We start from the raw sequence: 24,133 nt of genomic DNA, 5'->3' as shown, positions 1-24,133 counted from the left end.
CGCTGTTACTAAAGAACTTATGAGATGGATAGGAGATGGAGTCATTGAGCCTGTAACAGATGTCCGTTGGGCAAGTCCGATAACCGCTGTCTACAAGGATAATGGGAGCGTTAGGGTTTGCGCCGACTTCAAAGACACTGTCAACCCAGCCCTTGAGGACTTCAGATACCCACTTCCAAGAATAAATGACCTTATCGCTAAGCTCAAGGAAGGGAAGAAGTTCACCAAGATAGATTTCAAGGATGCGTTCCTACAAATTCCCATTGATGAAACCTGCAGAGACATATTAACTATATCTACACACAGGGGGTACTACCGGTTTACCAGACTTCCTTTTGGGTTAAAGACTTCATCTGCGATTTTTCAACAAATTATGGATCAAATTTTCAGTGACATGAAAGATGTCATATTTTATATTGATGATCTACTAATTACGGGAAGTAGTGACGAAGTTCATTTCAACAACATAAAGAAGGTTTTTGAAAGAATACTATCTCATGGTTTAGTGCCTAATTTTGCAAAAAGCTTATTTTTCAAAAAAAGTCTAAGGTTCTTAGGACACGACATCGACGCCAAGGGGATCCACGCCAACCATGACAAGATCGAGGCGATCGTTAAAATGCCGGAACCAAAATCAGCCGCGGAATTGTCAACGTTTCTAGGTATGGCCGGGTACTACAGAAAATTTTTGAACAACTTCGCTGAAATAGCTGATCCTTTATACAAGATTGTTAACAAAGAAAAATGGGAGTGGAATTTAGAACACTCCAAAAGTTTTAATGATCTAAAGACATTGATTAGTCTTCCTCCAGCTTTGACGTACTTTAATCCTGAACTACCTATCGGAATTGCGACTGATGCATCTAAAAGAGGTTTAGGAGCTGTTTTGTTTCACACTGAAAAAGATGGCAAAGAAAAACCGATAGCTTTTGCATCAAGAACTTTAGCAAAATCTGAAACAAATTATACCAATATTGAGCGTGAAGCTTTGGCCATTATGTTTGCTATCAAGAGATTTCAAGAATACTTGATAGGGACTAAGTTCACTATTATAACGGATCACAAGCCGCTAATCCATATTTTCACCAAAGGGCTCAAAGATAATAGCACCATGTCATTAAGGTTACAGAAGTGGAGTATAATTTTGGGGGGTTACGACTTTAACATCAGATATAAAGCTGGTAAATACAATGTTGTTCCCGATTGCCTCTCAAGACTACCACAAGTAATTGATGATGACGTTATTGATGATATCGCGATTATAAATGACTTTGGCGATATACCTCTTAGTTTTGACCGAATACGTGATGAAACATCCAAAGATTTTGAATTATCTCAAGTTATGAATGATATAAGAAATAATGTGCCTATCCAAAATAAAATTTATGAAAATATTGAACAAGAACTAAGTATCATTAAAGATTGTCTGTACAAAAGCGACAAAATAATAATTCCGTCAAGTCTGAGAAAGAACATACTGAAGGCGTTACAAGAAGGTCATTTGGGAGCAGGTAAAATTAAATCCTTAGCCAAAGATCGTATGTGGTGGTCTGGTATGGTCAACGACATTGATTTGGAAGTCAAAAGTTGCGATGATTGTAATATTTATCATGACAATCCAAAGAAGATACAAAATCCATGGGTAGCAGCGACTAAACCATTTGAAAGGATACACATAGATTATGCGGGTCCGTTTTTTACAAAGAATTGGTTGATAATCGTTGATGCTTATAGTAAATTTCCGGTTATAGTTCCGGTAAAGAGTATTACGACTGAATTCACGTTAAAGGAAATTTATAAAACTATTTCACTATTTGGTATACCTGAAACCATTGTTACAGATAATGGTACCAATTTCACGAGCAAAGATTTTGAAAAATTTTGTAGCAATTATGGTATAAAACATGTACTAACGTCGGCCTATCATCAGCAATCTAATGGACAAGCTGAACGTATGGTGAGAACATTTAAAGCTCATATGAAAAGAAACATAAAGATTGGCTTAGAAACTGCGCTGGACAGATTTTTGTTCAACTATAGAAACACGCCGAATGACACTACGGGAGTTACACCGTCCAAAAGAATGTTTAACCGCGACATTAGAATAAAGTGGGATTTATTAAAACCTTTGGAGGACAAAGTTGGTGAAGTCTTCATGTCGTTACCACGAAATCGAACTTTTAATAGAGGAGACTATGTTTGGTATAAGAAACAGGGTGATGATACGTGGTGCAAAGGCAGCATCAAGCTTAAAGAGAGTAACACCATGTTTCAAGTTTATACTGATAAAGGGATAGTAAGTAGGCATATTGATCAGTTAAGGAAAAGAGAATGTTACAATAGTTTAAAATATTATGAAATTGACCCTAAAAATTCCTCTAAAGGGGGAAGTGTGGACACAAAGAATGAGATTAAGATACCAATTACTAATTTTTTTTTTTTTCTCTTTAGCTTTCACCTTTTCTGGTGGTAAGCTCCTTCAACATCTCTCTCCACTTTATGTTATTCGTACAATCTCTTTTATCTATTTTATACTTCTTTATATTGGCTCTAACTTTATGGCCCCATTGAAGTTTTGGCCTTCCTCTTTTACGTTTGCCCATCACTTCCAATCTTTCAACTTTATTTCCTATGTAGTTCATAGGCCTTCTCATTGTGTGCCCATACCACCTAAGTCTGTTTACCATTAACTTAGTCTTAATGGGCACTACCTTTAAACTATTTAGTATTCTTGTACTGCGCACCTTATCCTTTCTTGTTACCCCAGCAATCATCCTCAGCATTCTCATCTCCATAGTTTGTAGACTTCTCTCGTCTGATTCTTTGGTTGGCCATGTTTCCGAACTATATAGAATAGTTGGTTGTACTATGGAACTGTAAATTTTTCCCTTTAATTTGTGTGGGATTCTTTTGTCAAATAGCACTCCAGATAAAGATCTCCACTTTAACCACCCTTGATTAATCTTATTCTTTATCTCTTTTTCTATTGTGCCGTTTGTTTGTATAGTGGAGCCCAAATATTTGCAGCTTTCAATTGCGGATATCTGCCAATCATTTATATCAATACTCTCCGTTTCATCTCCTCCTATCACCATATACTCCGTCTTTTCTCTATTTACTTTTAATCCGTGCGTTTCTAGGATATTTATCCAATTCACTAACCTTTCTTTCATTTCATCCTTGGATTCGGCAAGTATCACAATATCATCTGCAAATATCATATTCCACGGGACTGTTTGAGGTATAGACTGTGCTAATACATCTATTACTGTAATGAAGAGAAGTGGGCTGAGAGCCGACCCTTGATGAACTCCTTCGGCTATTGTGAAGCCTGCTGAAGTACCTGTTGTGCTACGGACCATTGTTGTATGTCCCATATACATATCCTCTATTATTCTTATATATTTTTCGGGAACTTTTTTGTGGCGTAGCGCCCACCAGATAAGTTTTCTTGGGATTCTATCGAAGGCCTTTTCTAGATCGAGAAAGACCATGTGTAGCTTTTTGTTCTTTTCCCTGTATTTTTCACTCATTTGCCTAATTGCATGGATAGCATCGGTTGTTGATCTTCCAGGCATAAAGCCAAACTGTGTCTCTCCTATTTCGATTATATCTCTTAATCTTTTTTCTATTATTTTTTCGTATAGTTTTAGACAGTGTGACATTAGTTTTATGCCCCTGTAATTTTGACAATTGTGTGGATCCCCTTTATTTTTGAAGATAGGAACTAGATAGCTCTGCCTCCATTTTTGGGGGACCTCTTCATTTCCAAGTATTTTATTGTACAGATTTGTGAGGAGATGTATTCCATCATCTCCTAGTGCTTTAAGGCTTTCTATTGGAATATCGTCTGGACCCCTAGCTTTGTTGTTTTTCATATGCTTGAGGCATGTGATTATTTCTTGTTCTGTTATAGGTTGTACAAGGTTTTGACAAGGGGAGTGTTCGTCGAGATGCAATATGTGGGAATTAAAGTTGAGAAGCTCCTGAAAATATTCTTTCCATCTATTCATTATTTCTTTTTCCTTTATTATCAATTTCCCATCTTTATTTTTGATTACTTTCGGAGCTCCGTTTATATCCCTAGAGTTCTTTTCTCGCTGTTTGGCTAATCTGTATATTTTATTTTGCCCTTCTTTGGTATGTAGATCTTCGTACATGTCATCGTATGCCATAGATTTGGCCCTAGCCACCGCCTTTGTAGCTAATCTCTTGGATTTTTTGTATCTTGACTTGTCATCTGCATTTTTGGATTTGTACCATATTTTATAAAGGGCTTTTTTCTCCTGTATAGTGGTTTGTACCTCTTGATTCCACCACCATAGTTCTTTGTGTGATTTGTTGCCTCCTCTTGTCAAGCCTAGCGTCGATTTTGCAGTGTCTATTAATCTGGATGAAAGGTCTGTCCATATTTTTTCACTGACTTGTGAGCAATTTATTGTTTCAATGTTTGCATTGATTGCAAAGGCATCTGTCATTGTTTTTAATTTGCCCCATTTGATGCATGGTTCCAGTTTTATCTTATTTTGAGTGGATTTATTTGAGATTTGTAAATCCATGATTAGTAGCTTGTGTTGCGCGGCGATATCTTCTCCTGGGATGACTTTGCAGTCTATTACATCTTTTAATCTTCTGCGAGAGATTAGCATGTAATCTATCTGTGTTTTCCTAGTACCACTTTCATATGTTATTAAATGACTATCTTTTTTCCTATAGTAGGTGTTGGTTAAGGCAAGGTCGAAGGCTTGCGCAAATTTCAGTACGTGCTCTCCTTCATCATTTCTTTCTCCGTATCCAAAACCACCATGATGCCTTTTGTAGCTATCTCTTGCTTTCCCCACATGCGCATTTAAGTCACCACCAATTATGACTAGGTCATCCTTAGGGATTTCCATTACGGCTTCATCAAGGATAGCTCTAAAGTCATCTTTCTCTTCTTCCTTGCAACCCGTTTGAGGAGCATATACTGATAGGATGTGTAGTATTGATTGACCAATGCAGAGTTTTATCTTCATTAGTCTATCAGAGATCCTGTTGACTTCTACAACTGATGAGGTTAGATCTTGACTGAGGATGATGCCGACACCGTTCCTATTGCTAACAAGTCCATTATAGTACAATTTATACCCATCTCCAATCATCAAAGTCTTCTGTCCTTTCCATTTCGTCTCTTGTATGCACGCTATATCAACTTTTCTCTTGTTCAACATTGATGCCAATTCTCTCGTCTTACCTTTAAGCGTCCCAATATTCAAACTTGCCAGTCTTGTCTTCTTTGCTTTGACCTTTACTTTATTTTTCACAGGATGGAGGTCTACACCCTGCGCGTCGCATGGAGGGAACGCCCTAGCTTTCATATTCATATTTTCATTTGTGTCCTTCATTTTGTTTATTGGACAGGTATCCTTAGCACCCGGCTGTCCAGGCCTGTCGGTGACCGGGGTGTCATCTCTAAGCTCCGAAATTCATCATACCATATGTCTTTACACATCAGTCATCGAAGAAAAACTTGAAAGTTTTTATGGTTCTTACCAGGATTGAATAATAAGAATTAAAAATAAACCTGATTACTTAAAAGATTACGTGCTTAAAATTTAAATATAAAACGCTTAAAACGCTAAAAGTATAAAACGCTATAAAAAATAATATAATAATCGTTATGATTTATCATTCCTTATTCTGGATTTTATTCCTTATTCCATAAATTATCATTCCTTATTACATATTTTATTGTTCCGAAATTCAAAATTTTATTTGTGTATATTATTCATACATTTGATTTGATCAACTATTCCAAATTATATATTCCGATTTATTCCAAATTCCAATATTCAACTGGATTAATGATAATAACAATTTTGAGAAATGTGAACAACATACGATAAGGATATCAAACCAACGATAACGTTCAACGATTTTATCAAACCTACGCGATTGATTCAAGCCTACAAAAAACGTACAAACTCACGCAACTCTAATAAACGATTTTATCAAACCTACGTGATAGAATCAAGCCTACGAAAACATTTGAGACTTATGCGCTAACCAAGATGAAACCGAGTACAATCGAAACGGGAAAAACTTCTAGGACATCAAGCTCTCGATGACTGCTGAGAAGAAGCTTCGTTGTTTGTAGAAGAGGGGGAATGTTGATTGATTTAAATTTGAATATTATTTATTTTATATGTTGATTGATTTAAATTTGAATATTATTTATTTTTATATTTAAGTTGTTCAATTAACTTTTAAAAGATATATATATATATAATTTTGTGGATGAAAAAAAGAATAATAAAATAGTTAAAATAAGTTCTTACATTTATTATTTACATTTTATAATTATATTTTACTTTTATTAAGATAAATAAATTAAAATTACTCACTATATGAAAAATTATATTTGATATATTATATTATTTAGTAATTTTATGCATCTATTATTAATAATTATAATACATTTCACTTTTGTCTTAAGACTTATCTTTGGCTTACATTCCATTTCTTAAAAACATTTTTGGTTCACTTTTTTTATATATAAATGTTTTAAAAATATCAACTTTTACATTCTTTTTTTCAAATTTTGTTTAAGATATATGCATACATTTTTGGGGGTCAGGGATTGGGGGGAGGACCAGCATCTACATGACAGGATTTTTACTGGATGCAAACCCCTTCAATAACCTTTGCCTACCCTCCTAAAAAATCCCCGCCGTCTTCGGCGGCGGTGTATTTTTATCATTATTTTCACCTATTTATTTATTGATACTCTTTTCAAAGAATTTATGACTTAAATTAATCTATCTCTACTACCAACTATCGATATTTCGTGAATATTAAGAATTTATTTTTTAGATAATAAATTCAATTAAAACCTCCATTATTTACAATGATTATTATGGCATTATGAGCTTGCTGAAATATCTAAACCTTTTAAATGATAGTTTATTTGGAAAACAATGTGTATGATTGTTTGCAATATATAGATTTGATCGATGAATTGTATTATAATAATACTATAATAAAAGTATTAATTTTTACAGCAATAAATTTTGTCCTATTTTATCTCAATATTTAATAGATAACCCCTCCAAAAAAATTTATCCTACCCCCATTAAAGCAGCTTACCCCCTACCCCCTCAAAAAAATAGGATACAAACTGTTCCTACCCTTCCCGCTCATGTTGACACTGGGGAGGACTAAGGGGGGATATTTTTTATTAGCTTAAGAGGATATTCACAAAAAGTGATAAATTTCTGAAGGGGGGAGGGATTTCCCCTTGACCCCCCATCTGGCTACGCCTATGCTACTTTCATTTATAAAAATTCTTAGTTTTGATCTATTTATTTTTAAAAGCATCAAATTTGGGGCCAATAATTTCCTCTATTTACTGAATAAGAAGATTCATCATCACCACGGAATACGAGCTCCTGAATTCCAAGAAAACATATAGTTGATTATATTTTCAATATTTCTCTATTTGATTTGACTTTAGAATTATGCTGTTCGAATGATATTTTGCGCATCGAATTAATCATATTTTCAATACAATTTTGGCCATGTTTTTAATTGAATCATCTTGCAAATGAGCGGTTGATTCTTTGCCGTTTAACTACCTTTGATAAATTATTCATATCCGAAAATCCGTTATCATTCCAAACATATTTTTCCTTTGGGAATAATAAGCATGACTAACAATATAGAGAATTAGAAAATTCACATCCAGTGAGCCATTCATATTTATCTATAGAAAAATTACGGATGCAAGTTTTGATTTTTTTTTAGTTTTGTAAAATTGGTTTTGGTCTACCTTTTTTAATAATCATTTTTTTCGCATCAAAATTTCTTGAGCTAAATGATAATGTTAATAAATTTTCAATAATACAATTACAATTATTAAACATTAATTAAAGATTTTAAAAACGAAAAATTTTTTATTTTAAAAAAGTAAGGAAAAAAATATTATATAAAAAATTTCTTTCTCTTTTATTTATTAAAAAATAAGCATTTTTTTATTTGCTTCCACAATGCTTATTTTTTAATGGCAAAATTACACAATACCATGGCATGATTTTCTTTTTATTTATTAAAAAAAATAAGCAATATTAAATTTGTTTCCCTCGTGTATACTTTTTTTAACGTAGTAAAAATAATAGTAACTTTTTTAACGTAGTAAAAATAATAGTAACTTTTTTAACGTAGTAAAAATAATAGTATTTCTAAATATAGTAAAAATAATATTAATTTTTTAACGTTATAAAAATTATATTAATCTTTTTAACGTTATAAATATATATTAATCATTAATGTTATAAAAATTATATTAATCTTTAACGTTATAAAAATTATTTTAATCTTTAACGTTGTAAAAATTATTTTAATCTTTAACGTTATAAAAATTATATTATTTTTTTAACGAAGTAAGTTTAGTTTATTTAGCATAGTACAAAAATTATATTAAGTTTATTTAGAAATTTTGTCGTCACTGGTTCAGACAAAGAAAATAATATGCAATATATTATCTGATTTTTCTATGTATACAATAACATATAAGTGTGAATCATCATCATTCTACAATAACAGTCATTATATAACGTTACTTGAGCATGTTATGAAATGACTTAAGAAGGTAAAATAACAGCTGTCGATATTTAACTTTAATTTCCACCAGTATTCCGTACAACTGGAACCATCTTCTAAAATAAACAGGAACCAGCCTATCTAAAAACTTATAGGAACCACTTCTAACAAAAATGCAATAATTTTTATATTGTTTATGTTTGATTCATTTTTATTGTTTAAATTCATTGCTTTAATAGAGTTTGAAAGTGGAATCGGGTATAATTTATGAATCGGAAACCCATTTTCATAATATTAAAAACCTGAGCTCCATTTTTTTGAAAACCCTTTATAATCTCGTGATCGAATTTGACATGATCAAATTACATATTATTTTATAATTATTAAGATTGTTCGATGATTTAATTTGGCAGTATACAATATAAATATATAATAAATTCAATGGTATTTTATTAATTAGTAGGGTAAAATATGCATATAAATAAAAAAAAGTAATTAAAATGTACAATAGGAGTTAAATATAAACGTCATTTTGTTATTTGCATGTTGACATAATGACATTTATATATATTTTTTTTAAATTTAATTAAAGGATATTTTAAACAATATTAAATATAAATGTTAAACATCATTTAGCATGTAGACTAGTGATCTGCATCGGGCCTAATTTTTCATGCCCGGCCCGAAATTTTTTTAAAAAGTTTTGCCGCCAGAATTTATTTAAATATAGAAATTAATTTTTATAATTACTTAAAATAAAAGACATATGTTATATAGTGTTTAGTTTCAATAAATTAAATCAAAATTTTTTATTTTACATAAAAAATTCAATATAAAATTGATAAATTTAAGATATATGATAAAATTTCCAAGATCCGACCCGACCCAACCCGAAATTTTTTTAAAAAGTTTTGCCGCCAGAATTTATTTAAATATAGAAATTAATTTTTATAATTACTTAAAATAAAAGACATATGTTATATAGTGTTTAGTTTCAATAAATTAAATCAAAATTTTTTATTTTACATAAAAAATTCAATATAAAATTGATAAATTTAAGATATATGATAAAATTTCCAAGATCCGACCCGACCCAACCCGAAATTTTTTTAAAAATATTAGGCCGTGCCCGGCCCCGATTATTATAAATAGAATTAGGCTCGAGTCCGGCCCGTTTGCAGATCTCTAATGTAGACCACAAAATGACTACCATCTAATTACTATTTATCTTCACTTAATAAATGAATTGTTAATCTTGGTTTTTAGTTAATAATACCTGAAAATTTGCTATCTTATTTCAGCTATCAACATAGAAATGAGGTTGGTTTAATTGTTTAGATTTTATTTATTTCTTTGCATAACATAAATTTTATATATCAAAAAATATACAAGTGTAATAGACAATATTTTTATCGGCAAAATTTCTGCAAAAAAAATATTTTTTGATCCATGATTATTTCACATAATTACAAAAATATAATCTTTTATACAGCTTTTTATTTATTAGAGGAGTATTAAGGATTAGTAAAAAAAAAATAATTGTAAAATATATATTTCTAAAAATTATTATAGTAAAGTTTTATGTAAATTTAGAAAAACTTAATTAGCTTTTCAAAAAAAAAAGAATTTAACATTTATCTATTATATATGTGGAACATAATAATACATTTAAAATTGGTGCATTTTAGACGATTTGCGAGGGTAAAAGTTTTTACAAGGTAATCATCAATCAGAAAACTGGTTTTTTTAAATACTCCTTTATTTGATTCTCTAATTAGAGTTTCTCGCTAGCATATACGTTAGTTTGTAGATTATTCCCATTAAAAGTAGAGGGACTGAGTGAATGATCATTGGAGGATTTCTCTGTAGGACTATCCATTGGAATTCCAGATTCACTGAAATCTACATCCTCGGGAGATACTTCCAGCAGAAGTTGAAGGAAAGTCGTCAATTTATCTACGTAATTATTATATAATATATATTTTTTTAATAATTTATTATATTTTTGAAGGGAGGGTGGGGGAATGCAAATTTATTAAATTCATAAATAAGTAGTATTAAATAATTTAAATGGCCGAAATATTCATTTTCTTGTTGTGGTTAAGAATGAAATATTATTACCCTTTATGTTTAGGGATTCATCTTCTTCAACTCAGGCTACCCTCCCTTAATAACTTTACAAAAATATTGTTTAAAACCGATAGAATAAATACTAATATAAAATCATTTTTACCTATGCAAGAAAGGTGTAACTTGAGATAGACGAAGGGTATATAGAGCAAAAGACCACAAAGTATGAAAAGGGTTGCATAAAGGTATTCTATAGCGGGATCTCTTATGATAGGAGCGATGACTAGGTAGACAGCCACCAGAAGCACGATGATGGGAATTCCTATGAAAACCTTAATGGTAGTGTTTCAAGGAAAAATTATATCACAACATTATTGAATTATAATTTGTAATGAAAAAAAATGTTTATTCATTCTTAAAATATTTTATCCTTTCCATCTCGTTATCCAGCTTTGGGAAATATTAACCGGATTCCCTTTCGCCAAATGAGACCCACCTCTGATCATAGGAATCATTTCGCAAATTTCTCATTTAATTTTTACAGCTGATTTAATTCTTTCTTTGATTTTATCACTTTAGTAAAATATATATTTAAATTTATTTTCCAAAAAAAAACTTTGTATGGTCTAACTGCGTGTGGCATTGAATATCTAAGCCTGAGAAGAGCCACCATCGTTAACCCATAAAATATCCAAACGGCAAAACTGAAAAAATCAATCAAACTGTCTATGTTACCCATCAATATCATGATGATAGATATAAGCGTCTAATTTAGGGCAAAAATTATAAAAAAATGTTAAATATAATTTATTGGATATATTTTTTAATAAAAAAAAATAATACAAAAATTTTGTATAGAGATTGAACAAAACTTTAAATGTATCGTGTATGATGGTAAACCGACCAAGGACGATATAGGGCTCTAGGGTCCTCACTCTAGACTCTTAGATTTTCAACTTATAGTGAAGTGATCAATATTTTGTGATTATGTAGAGGTGATTTGATAAGATCACTCAAATTAATTAAAAATCGTAAATTTAAAAAAACATTAAAGGAAATCGATTTAACTTCACAAAGACCGGATATGTAATTTATAAAGGATAGGTTTGATGAATTTTAATATAATATAAAGTTATAAATTTACGGCGAATAGGATGGCTGGGGCTGGCGTGATACGGGTTATATGTACGTAAGATAGTAAATGCATTAAGTGTCTCTCCCGAGCTGCTACGTAGCAAACCCTAAAGTTCAAATAAAAATAATGATTTATTTAAAAAAAGGATTAAAAATCTAGGTAGGGTGTACAATTTTTTGATAAATTTTTTTCTAGGCCAATAATTTTAAAAAATTCCAAAAAAACATTTACGTTAATTTCTATCATAAAAATTGCCGTTTCTTTTTTATAATGAAACAACTGGTTATTAATAAAAAAAAATTAATAATGCATTATAAGTCGCAATTTCCATATTGTTAAACATTTATGAATTTTGATACAGAAAGAATCTTCAAGGTAAGTCCGTGCTTAGATATCAGTTATATATAACTATAATTGAGGCCTTTATCAAGGATCTATGGGAATTCAGATAAAGATAAAATAATGGAAAAGCTTTAAATGAGTGGTGGAATGTTTAGAAGGGCATGGTTTGAGAGTAAATGGGGAGGGAGGGGGATATGTGAAGAGTAAAGATGATGATAGAGAGGTAAGCATCGGAAAATGGACGCTAAAATATAGATGGTTACAAATATTTGGAATCCGTGAAACATTTGGTTAAACATTGAAAAGTAAATTAAGGATGAGATTCTGAAAAGAGTTATAGGCAAACTTTTCCAATTCCTAATTAATGGCAAAGCATAAAAGGAGTTTACTTACAAAGAAAGATGAAAATACTAAGTCATATTCCAAAAAAAGATAAAATGTGACTTAAACTAGTCGTTAAGGATGGCCGAGTTTGTTTAAAAATATTTTCTTTACTTTTTTTCAATAGAGAGGAAAGGTTCGCAAACTGGTGAGAGAAATTTATTAATGAAAATATATTACAAGTAATCTTCAGGGTCCGGGAATTATATTTTATATTCATTTAAAATTACATTAAACCAAAATATGATGATGTATAAACTGATAAACAACGTTCATATATGGTGGCAACTTAAACTAATAAAAAGTGAATATTTTATTCTTAATCTGTCTTTTAACCTGCTGGCGGCTAATAATTCGCCGTTTATGGCTCCGAACGTCGAAAACGACACGCAAACGGGAATGATCCAAAAATACTTGAAGCCGAACATAGTCAAAGACCAATCCTATTTATAAGATATTTATATTTAAAAAAAGGAAAAATACAATAGCATAATGAATCAGTATATAATTTAATATTCCGGCTTCAGTTAAACTAAGATGATTCCGAAAGATAAAACATGTTTATTCATTTATCCCAGAAAGTAATGATGTTCCTTTCATTAATTTTAAATGAACGCCTAAGCTTTATGCCAATAAGCGCTTTCATATTACTGGTTTAAATCCTACCCCCCCCCCTCCCCATTTTATTAAATAATTCTTGATTAAAATAATAGAAGGTAATATAACAAAATAACATTAGTTGGGTAGTTATCATATTTAACAGTTTAAACAAATATTAGCTGGCCAAAAAATAGGCTAAACCGGCTAATTTTTTTATTAAAATTATAGCAAATCAAATTTGAAAAAAACTAATACAAAATTAAAACACCTTAATGTAAACAAATTTTCTCCGGCACTCGAATTCCGACTTTTAGCCTAGCTATAATAATTATCAAATTTATATTGTTTTCCGAGAAAGTGGCCAATATTGTACATAAGTCCTTTAAACGAACCTATAGCAAAATAATTATTTATTATCTCTTACTTAGGTAACCCTTAAACCTTATTTCTATCAAAAAAATTCAAAAATATAAATATATTTATGATAAATTAAGATGTTAGTTTTATATATCCAATAAAACCTTTTTTATTTAAAGAAAAAAAATTTTCTTGTTTTTAAATTTGTGATTTAATCTTAAATGATTTGTTATGCGTGAAAATTATACAAAAGATTTATTTATAAAAAAAATTTTTTTTTAAAAGATTTTGGCATTTTTAGGTAAAATCTGATCAAAACTCTTCTTTAAAAAAAAATTTTTGCTCAAAATTTTTTTTTGATTTTCAAGCTCTGCTTAATTTATTCTATCTCATTCTTTTTCATTAATTTCTTACCCAAAATATATCATTTTAAGAATTGTAGTAATTAGGTTTAAAAAATAGCCTTCCCCTCCCCCATAAACTGTCTCAAGTGTTTTGTTTGACAATTATATCTTTATATTATTGTTTAACACAAGTACTTTTGACATAGCCTTAATGAATATAAAAAAATTATTCGATACCAAAAAGTTAACACAAATTATAATTTTAAAATATAGAAAAAGGGTAAAAGCAATTAATTATTTATTGGAATTTTCGTCACATTTGCAGCTGTTATTCGTTTTAAAGAATGGAAAGTGAAAGTTATATAAAGCAAAGAAGAAAAAAAATAGAAGATTGTAGGAATAAATTTGATTTTTTACCACTGCGACAGCATTTGATGTCAGCATCCTTGCGGGAGATAGTACCGTTAAATAGGCAACATTGGTCATTACATAAAGAACGGTAACTAATGGGATGCCAATCATTATGGATCGAGGTATATTCCTTAAATTGTGGCAAAAATTAATTAATATTATGAATTTTGTAAATTCCTCTTTTAATCTCATTTATATAATTGCTATCATCAACTTTTCTTATAAGTTTAATTATTAACATTTTTAGTACTTGTTTGGTTCGGCGATTTCTTCGGCCAAGAAATTTAGATTGTTCCTGTGATGATATTATTTTTTTTAAAAATATTATTTAGAAAAATTCAAACTTTCAAAATATCAAAAGAAATAGCCCTTTTCCTAATAGATAAACATGCAAAGATTTGGGCTAATATAGAACCCAAAATGGGCACATGCCCTAAAAAAGGATTGGATCGTTTTGGATGGTCAGCAAGAGTGTTCATTGCTAGAATTGATCATATGTGATATGAATAGATACTTTTAAAGAATATTTTATTTTTATTTCCAAACCATCCATCGTAGGCCCAAAGACCGCTGTAAAAGGCCAAAGCTATTTGGGAAGGGTTCCAATTTGTGTTTGCAAAGCCTCTCTCTAAATCATGGGTATATCCTTTATTTATTTTTTTAAAGTTTATATTTAGAATATTTTATTTATTAAGTCATAAAATGAATGAATTTAAATTTATTCTTTTTAATGATTCTTTGTTTCTTTAAAAAAAGTTTCTAATTAAATAATAGCATGCTGAATCCTTTCCACCAAGTTAGTTGCGCGAATAACACTTTCTAAAAGTGTTGTAAAGTAAGGTCGTTACCTTTTTTGAAGAAAAGGAACGCCATTCGTTACCTTCTTCTAGAGGTAAACGCGTTTTTTTTGAGTATTGGTAAGCAAAAGGTTACTCGCTACTTTATTTCTTAAAAAATGGGATATATTTTACCGTATTATAGAACATTATTTTTTAAATTCTATCAATAATTTAAGCCGAGTTTTTAAGTCAGATCAACCACAAATTCCTACTTTTTATTTTAAATTTTCGTTGTTAAATGTTAAGTCAAGATTGTTAATCCAATTAATATTGAATCAATCAAGATATGTTAATATTATAATTTTTTTATAAAGAATATTATTTCATAACGTTTAAAGCCCAAAAGTCTCGGGATATTGGTAAAAAAAGTGGTTATGGTGCATATCCATGGTTATAATTATAAAAGATGTATAGGGAAGGTTTAATTGGGGTTTTTTAGAAGTAAACCTTGATGTATCCTTATCAGACCACCGATTATGATTAGCAATAAGGCTAGAATTTTGCAGAACGTAAAAAAGGTTTGCATTTTGGTGGCTAGCTTGACGCTGAAGCAATTCACAAAGCTTATTAGACCTAATTTACAGTGTTTATTTTCAAAATTAATATTTATATCAAAAAAATTCCTATTATTTTTACAATAAAAAAAAATTTCTCCCTTGATATTATTTTGTTCAATTAGATTTTGCTTAGGATCATATTATCAAATAAATTATATTAAGGATTATTGGCCATAAAAGCATATTTATATTCAAGACGTAATAAATTAAATATCTCGTGTGGTTTAATAGAATCGGATAGAACAGCCCGATTAACACATTTAATATGATTTGAAAATTTATGGGCTCAATTGCTAATAAGATCATAAAATTCAATCTTATAGATTTAACATTTAATGTGATTAAATATGGAAATTTTAATATTATTACTTCTTAAATTTATCTATGAAATATATACCATAATCGGTTATCTTTATATAAGAAACTTACAAAGAGCGGATATGGCTACCATTCTCTTAACGGCCATCTCGTTATAACCGGGGCCGTTATCGAGGCCCATTCCGGACCCGGCCGTTTTTGAAGCGCAATTTTTCCCGTCGTTTTTCGAGGTTCCACTGACAATGAAAGCCAGGGCGGTGACCGAATACTCGGCGAAGGTCATAGCTATCACAGCCATGGCCGCCGTTTTGAGTATGGTAAGCGTGGTCCAGGCGAACAAATAGGCTGGTATGGGACCCCACATCTTTAAAAGTAAAATGTAACGATTAAAATACTATAAGATATGTTTTTTAAATGCATATTTTAAATAGGATCTAAAAGATATTAATGCTAAAATCAAATAAGTGGCAAAAATTGAAGTGACTGGGGGCCATTTTGGGTATGGACCTTTAACCAAAGAAACATCATAATTTCATCAATATCAAGTATATTTTAATTATGTTTTATATTTTAATATATAAATACATCTATATTATATCCCAAATTATTATTTACTTATATTTTTACTAGATGAATAAAAAAACATTTTTAGAGCAAGTAAATTATGGTTATACTGTTTTGATTATTACTTAATGAATATCTTTAAGATTTATTTAGAGTAATCAAGTTAGAATAAATACTTTCTATAGTGATAAGAATAAAATTAAACATTTTCTGCTCTTTATTAACATTTGCAGTTTATTACTTAATGAATATCTTTTAGATTTTATACAGACTAATCAATATAAAATAAAAACTGGAATAGTAATAAGAATATAGCTTTAAATTTCCAGAGAAGTAAGGATTTTTTGTTTTCTTTATTACTTAATGAATATCTTTAAGATTTTTCAAATTTATTTAGATCAAGTTAGAATGAATATTTTCTATAAGAATTCAATTCAAAATTTTTTATTTATATATTCAATAACAAAAATTAAAGTGAGGAAAGATATATTATATAATCCAGAAATGACTTATATTTTCATTTATATTTTTTTATTACTAAAAGATTTACCTACCAGAGAGTATAAAATCAGTATCAATTTATCCAGTAAATTTTATAATAAAATACTTATCATTTTGAATTAAATATTTTTCACATGATTTTAAATTTGTTATAAAATTTAATGTATTTTTATATTTTAAGAAAATGGTAATATATTGTTGTGCATATGGCTGTAAGGAAACAAAATTTCCTTTCTTAAGTATGATATCTCAAATTATATACTGATTTAAAATTTTTGTCAGACTCAAATTTATAATATTTATTATATGAAGATGTAACTCATGTTATTAATCTATTATCTTTTGTAAAAATTATGGCAAATTTTCTATGAAAAACATAGCAATTTAACATGTGATTTGGAATCTATTATGAAATTTATCACATATTTTTATTTTTAGAAATTGCTCAGTAAACAAAATTTAATATACATGATTTTATTGATCTATATTTTGAATTATATAAAAAAAAATTCTTGATATAATTTCTTTGAAAAAGAGGTTATATTTTATAATTTCTAAGTCTTTTTATATTTTACTTTTGCTTTGAATTATATTATTCCTTAATAATTATAAACTATCCATTTCTAAATATATTTCTTTATTTAAATTTAATTTACAAAAGTACAAAAATCAATAATGAATATATATATCGCGAAAAAAACTAATTATCTTCTTAATTTTTACAATGATAAATACAAATAATATAAATATGTTACATTTACATCTAATAAAATAAATGTATTATTATAACCAATAAAGTAAATGCTATAAAGTGTAACGTTTTTTTCTTACAAATTTTCACCATAATTTTTACTTCACCTATAAATATTCAAGTTAAATAATATTTTTATATTACTTGGTTTAAAAATACTGTTTTGTTTAGCTTTTGCCTAATATCTAATTTTAATTTTTGATTTATTTTATTTCCATAATGGTGCATTAGATGTGGGTATCTGAAAATAAATTTTTATTAAAATCAAGTAATGATTATATATACATTTTTATAATAAGTCTTATTATAATTTGATAATGACTTAATCCTGCCTCTTGATCATACATATGATCTTGCAGGTCATTAAACATATTTGTGCCTAATTATTTTTGACAATATAAGACATTCTAATTTTTTAACAGCATCTTTTTTTGTTATTTCATGTACTTTTTCAAAAGCCCTGAATGAGCTCTCTGAAATTTGATACACTTTGGGATGGTATTACCAATCCCATAATTTTTAATTTTTATTAAAGCGTAATTATAGTTGTTTGAGGAATTATCTATTAGTGAATGTAAACAGATATCACATCTCACTTTCTTTTCTTCAACAAGTTTACGGATAATGTATCCAGAGATATAGGTATTATCAACATAGAGAGATAGCCGTGGAATATTAGGTATATCATAAGAGTTGTCCAATAAAGCTTTTGGTGTGAACATGATTTGGTCATTTTGGAAATCTCCACAGATTAGATTGATGTCATGCAATTTCCAGTCATTGAAGCTCCCAATCTGGCATGTGGAACACTTCTAACAGCACATTAAACCAAATGAAATTCATGTTTTTTATAAATCATATCTTTTTAAACTTTATTATTTTTTTATATTTATTAATTTTATTTATAAATATTCTATAAAACCTTCTTTATTCCTATTTTTGTAGATTATTAACGTATAAGTTGGTCACAAGATCATCTAGAATTTTTCTTCTCGTTTACGTAGTAGAGGTGGCTTCAATAATAATCCATCTGCATTCCAGCTACGATGTGCTGTTAGAAGTGTTCCACATAGATTGGGAGCTTCAATGACTGGAAATTGCATGACATCAATCTAATCTGTGAAGATTTCCAAAATGACCAAATCATCACACCAAAAGCTTTATTGGACAACTCTTATGATATACCTAATATTCCACGGCTATCTCTCTATGTTGATAATGTATCTACCTATATCTCTGGATACATTATCCGTAAACTTGTTAAAGAAAAGAAAGTGAGATGTGATATCTGTTTACATTCACTAATAGATAATTCCTCAAACAACTATAATTACGCTTTACTAAAAATTAAAATTATGGTGGATTGGTAATACCATCCCAAAGCGTGTCAAATTTATGCAAAATAACCGAGAGCTCATTCAGAGCTTTTGAAAAAGTATATGAAATAATAACGAAAAAACATGCCATTAAAAAATTACAATGTCTAATATTGTCAAAAATATTAGGCACAAATATGTTTAATGACCTGCAAGAACATATGTATGATCAAAAGCAGGATTAAGTCATTATCAAATTATAAATAAGACTTATCATAAAAAGGTATATATAATCATTACTTGATCTTAATAAAAATTTATTTCCATATACCTACATATACGAATACACCATTATGGATATAAAATTAATCAAAAATTTTAATTAAATATTAGGCAAAAACATAACAAAGCTGTACTTTTTCAAGCGCAATAAACCAAATAATAATATAAAAAATGTTATTTAACTTAAATATTTATAGGTGAAGGAAAAATTATGGTAAAAATCTGTAGGATAAAACTTAACACTATCTGTATTGTTAAGGCTATAAAAAATTTTGCTAATAAACCTTTCTGGATGAACACTGTCCGCGACATCCACTTTTTTCTTTCTCGGTCGTTTTGTCGAGGACAAGATTTTTATCCATATCGCTATCTCCTGGAAACATTTTCCTTCGGTCGGCAGGTACGTTGAAAGCCTGCAGTAAATAAGCATATTCGCCACCAGATTTCGGTACAAGAGTCCCTAGCTCGGCGTAGCACAGAGCTCCCATCATGGAAAGCAAACCGCTGGCAAACCATACTATAAGAGACATACCAACCGAGCCCGAACTGCGCAGGACCCCCACAGGGGTTATGAATATACCCGAACCTTTAGTTTTATTGAATATAAAAATGAAAATGACTATAGATTATATTTTTTTAAAAACGGAAATTAAGTTAAAAAACTTGATTAGTAGTGTCATGACCCCGGGATAAAATATGACAAAACCTCAGGGCATATTGGACTTTAGAAAAATATCCTTCATTTTACTAGAAAAAAAGATGGATGTGTGGAAACTGGAAAGTAAAGAAGCCTTGGCTTAAAAAGGGAGAAAACCAATTAAACGCGCGAGCTAGACATAATAGGATTTAAATGAATACAGGTTTAAAATCGATTGAAAATCAAGAACAGGCAACAACCAAAAAAAGGATAGATTTCGGTAATTATAAAAAAATCGATTTCGCACCATAAATAGATTAGGATTTCAAGAATCATGATGAGAGATAAAATCGTGGGGAAAAGGTTATCGATTAAAATAAAAAGGAAAACAAAGATTTATTTTTAATAAAAAGCTAATTTATAAAACTTAAACTAAGATGACTTGCATCGAGCAGGCCTTATTTAGTTTTTATATTAGTTAAATTGGTGACCAATTTATATAAGCTATCTTTTTTTCTCTATTTCTATTTCTCTTTATCCCTCTTATATTTTACCTTTTCTCTCTCTTTCGCTCATACATTCTATTCCTCCCCCCCCTTCTTTTTCGAAGATACTTGGAACTAGTGTTGTTAAAAAGTCGAGTTCATCCGACTCCGACTCAGAGTCTCGAGTCGTTAGTCGAATATGTCGACTAACTCAAACTCAAGTCGTGAACTCGAGTCGTGAACTTAAGTCGACTCGAGTCGTGAACTTAAGTCGACTCGAGTCGTGAACTTAAGTCGACTCGAGTCGTGAACTTAAGTCGACTCGAGTCGTGAGCTCAAGTCGACTCAAGTCGTGAACTCAAGTTCATAAAATATTCGTCCTCTAGTACTAGAGGACGAATATTTTATTAACTTGAGTTGTCAACTTGAGTCGACTAGAGGACGAATATTTCAGATTTATTATTATTAATTAAGATAGTTTTTGTATTTTTTTCGACTTCCAACTTGAGTCGTGACTCGTGAATATAATTAAATAATTGAGTCGACTAGAGGACCAATAGTTCTATGAACTTGAGTCAACTAGAGGACGAATATTTCAAATTAGTTATTATTATTTAAGATATTTGTTGTTATTTACTTTTTACTTTAAACCCCAAACTTGAGTTGTGAATACAAAATATATAGTTATTGACTAGAGGACGAATAGTTCTCTGAACTTGAGTCGTCAATTTAAGTCGATTAGAGGACGAATATTTCAAATTAATTATTAATTTATTTAAAATATTTTTTCTGCTTTTTACATTTTTTTACTTTAGACTTCTAATTTGAATTGTGAAAACTGAGAAGAATTAGGTTCAGACTTGGGGTTCAGACCCACCTATGAATTACACCTGGGGCTCGGATAAATGAAAAGTAAAAAAAAAAATTTCATTTTCTAATCTTAAATTAAATCTTATTCTTATCTTATTCATTCTAAATTAATAAAGCTTTTTTTTTATTCTTATTTTCTTACCATTTTTGGGGACTTTCTTTTGATCAAAAATTTTTATGGTAAAATAAAAATATCAGTAAATATTCAAAAAGAGTAACCCATGCATGACGGAAAAATAAAAAAGTAAAATTTTATTTTAACACATATTGATATTGTAATTAAATGTGGACCAATATGAAAATTCAACGTCATTCATGCATGTATAAATAATAAAAAGAAATGTAAATTTATAATTTGTGAAGAAATAATGGCCAATAAAAAGTTTTTCTTTATTATATTAAAGTTATATTCCCAATATTATATATGTCATAATTTTTAAAGGGATGTCAACTATCCAGGATCATCACGGGTTTTAAAGGTATAACTAATAAATTTTGGTTTTAAGTAGGTATGTACCGATATCACTTTTTGGAGGCCCGATCCGATATTCCAGATATTAAATTGATATCGACCGATTACCGATCCGATATCATTTCTAATTTTTATGCCATTTATTTAAATATATTATAATGATTAGTTATAGTTTATATTCAATTCTATTGCAATTCTAAAAGTATATAAAATATTTTTATTGTTAAATAACTTTTATATAAGTAATAAGTAACATTAATCTATATATATAATAAATAATAAACAAATATATTATGAAATTAGAATAAATATTTTAAACAATATTTAACATTAATAAATCGAAGATTTCTTATTAGAAATACCAAAATTTACTTATTTATCAGAAATCAGTTTACGTTTACGGCGATGTGTCAAGTCAATATCACCAAATTCACTAAAAACAGATTCTGAAGAGATTATCGCACACTTTTATAAACAGAATGCGCAAAAAATAACAATATGGCAGAATGTTTATTAATTAATTATTAATATTAAAAAAATATGGATTTCGATTTTATTTATAAAAATAAATGATTTTAGATATAACTTTTTTTAAAAAATTTTTAACATTTTATTTTTGTTAAAGATGCCATTTTATATCGAATCTGATGGGCAAATTAGAAGTCACTAGTTTGTCTAGGACTACCACTAATGACAATATAAAGATGTTTATGATTGACTTATTTTTTTAATTATATGACAGATTTAAGTGACAACAAGTACTTCCAGTTCCAGGTGATATACGTGATATAGATGAACCCTAATTAATTTAACATATTTGACGACTTATTTTTATTTATTTACTTAGAATTAACACCTATATATAAAAAAATTTCAAAAATCTAAAAATAAAACGTGAAAGGATAATAGATACCCCGTATGTTTTTCATAAACTTAAATTTTCATTTTTTTAAATTTCGCATTAATTAAAAACAAAATGATTTTTTTCTTAAATATTAATTTTTACCTTATAAATATATGTAAAGAATAAAATTACGTTAAAACATTTTAGAAAAATTGCTTTGTCCATTTTTTATAGCACTTCAATTTTATGGACAAATTTTTCCCGAGTATGACCAAGAATATTAACATTGGGGTTACGAGTACAAATATATTTATTTTCAAAATTTGATTATAATAAAAAATATATACAATAATAAAAAATGAATACTTTCAATCTAAAGAACCCATATATCGATATTTTGTTATGATAAATTATTCCTGACCCCCCCCATGACCTAGTCCCGCCCTCTATCAGTGATTATTATTATTACAATAAAAAAATATTTAATTATCAACTTGTTCATTAAATCGTTACACGACACGACCTCGGGTCTGAACCCCGAGTCTGGACCCCGGGTCTGGACCTAGGGTCGGCCTGAGCACATAAAAGGATCGTAAATTTTACAAGCAAATTAAGAACACTAGACTCAAGTTCAGAGAACTGTTCGTCCTCTAGTCGACAACTATAAATTTTGTATTCACAACTCAAGTTGGAGGTCTAAATTAAAAAGTAAATAACAACAAATATCTTAAATAATAATACCAAATTTAAAATATTCGTCCTCTAGTCGACTCAAGTTCATAGAACTATTGATCCTCTAGTCGACACAACTATATAATTTATATTAACGACTCATGAAAGTCTAAAGTAAAAAATGTAAAAAACAAAAAATATCTTAAATAATAAAAACTAATTTGAAATATTCGTCCTCTAGTCGACTCAAGTTCATAGAACTATTGGTCCTCTAGTCGACACAACTATAAAATTTATAATAACTTAACGAGTCATGAAGGTCTAAAGTAGGAAATGTAAAATACAAAAAATATCTTAATTAATAATACCAAATTTCAAATATTCGTCCTCTAGTCGACTCAAGTAGACGGCTTAAGTTAATAGAAATATTCATCCTCTAGTCGACTCATTTATATAATTCTTTTCAGTTTTCACAATTCAAATAAGTCTAAAGTAAAAAAATGTAAAAAACAGAACAAATATTTTAAATAAATAATGATTAATTTGAAATATTCGTCCACTAGTAGACTTAAATTGACGACTCAAGTTCAGAGAACTATTCGTCCTCTAGTTGACAACTATATATTTTGTATTCACAACTCAAGTTGGAGGTCTATAAAGTAAAAAGTAAATAACAACAAATATCTTAAATAATAATAACTAATTTCAAATATTCGTCCTCTAGTCGACTCAAGTTCATAGATTTATTGGTCCTCTAGCCGACACAACTATATAATTTATAATAACTTAACGAGTCATAAAGGTCTAA

General features: G+C 29.1%; 1 protein-coding gene across 3 annotated transcripts in view; it reads right to left on the bottom strand.

Annotated features, from left to right (window-relative positions):
- Positions 1-10,085: 10,085 nt before the first annotated feature.
- Positions 10,086-24,133, bottom strand: part of LOC135923306 (b(0,+)-type amino acid transporter 1-like) — a 29,465-nt gene continuing 15,417 nt past the window's right edge. For 2 of the 3 annotated variants that reach the window (XM_065457980.1, XM_065457979.1), the window contains exons 3-13: positions 19,630-19,931; positions 16,043-16,295; positions 15,504-15,629; positions 14,764-14,863; positions 14,468-14,512; positions 14,224-14,347; positions 12,842-12,948; positions 11,792-11,888; positions 11,264-11,413; positions 10,811-10,979; positions 10,086-10,533 (exon numbers count right to left, since the gene is read on the bottom strand). In XM_065457980.1, the coding sequence (XP_065314052.1) occupies positions 10,352-10,533; positions 10,811-10,979; positions 11,264-11,413; positions 11,792-11,888; positions 12,842-12,948; positions 14,224-14,347; positions 14,468-14,512; positions 14,764-14,863; positions 15,504-15,629; positions 16,043-16,295; positions 19,630-19,931 (1,655 nt within the window). In that variant the 3' untranslated portion in view covers positions 10,086-10,351. The remainder of the gene's footprint in view (positions 10,534-10,810; positions 10,980-11,263; positions 11,414-11,791; positions 11,889-12,841; positions 12,949-14,223; positions 14,348-14,467; positions 14,513-14,763; positions 14,864-15,503; positions 15,630-16,042; positions 16,296-19,629; positions 19,932-24,133) is intronic. The other variant, XM_065457978.1, reaches the window with a different exon arrangement.

Source organism: Gordionus sp. m RMFG-2023, chromosome 2 (assembly GCF_954871325.1).
Source record: "Gordionus sp. m RMFG-2023 chromosome 2, tfGorSpeb1-WG-v2, whole genome shotgun sequence".
Taxonomy (NCBI): Eukaryota; Metazoa; Nematomorpha; class Gordioida; order Chordodea; family Parachordodidae; genus Gordionus; species Gordionus sp. m RMFG-2023.
Note: the sequence above shows the minus strand (reverse complement) of the source record. Positions and strands in the feature narration are given on the sequence as shown.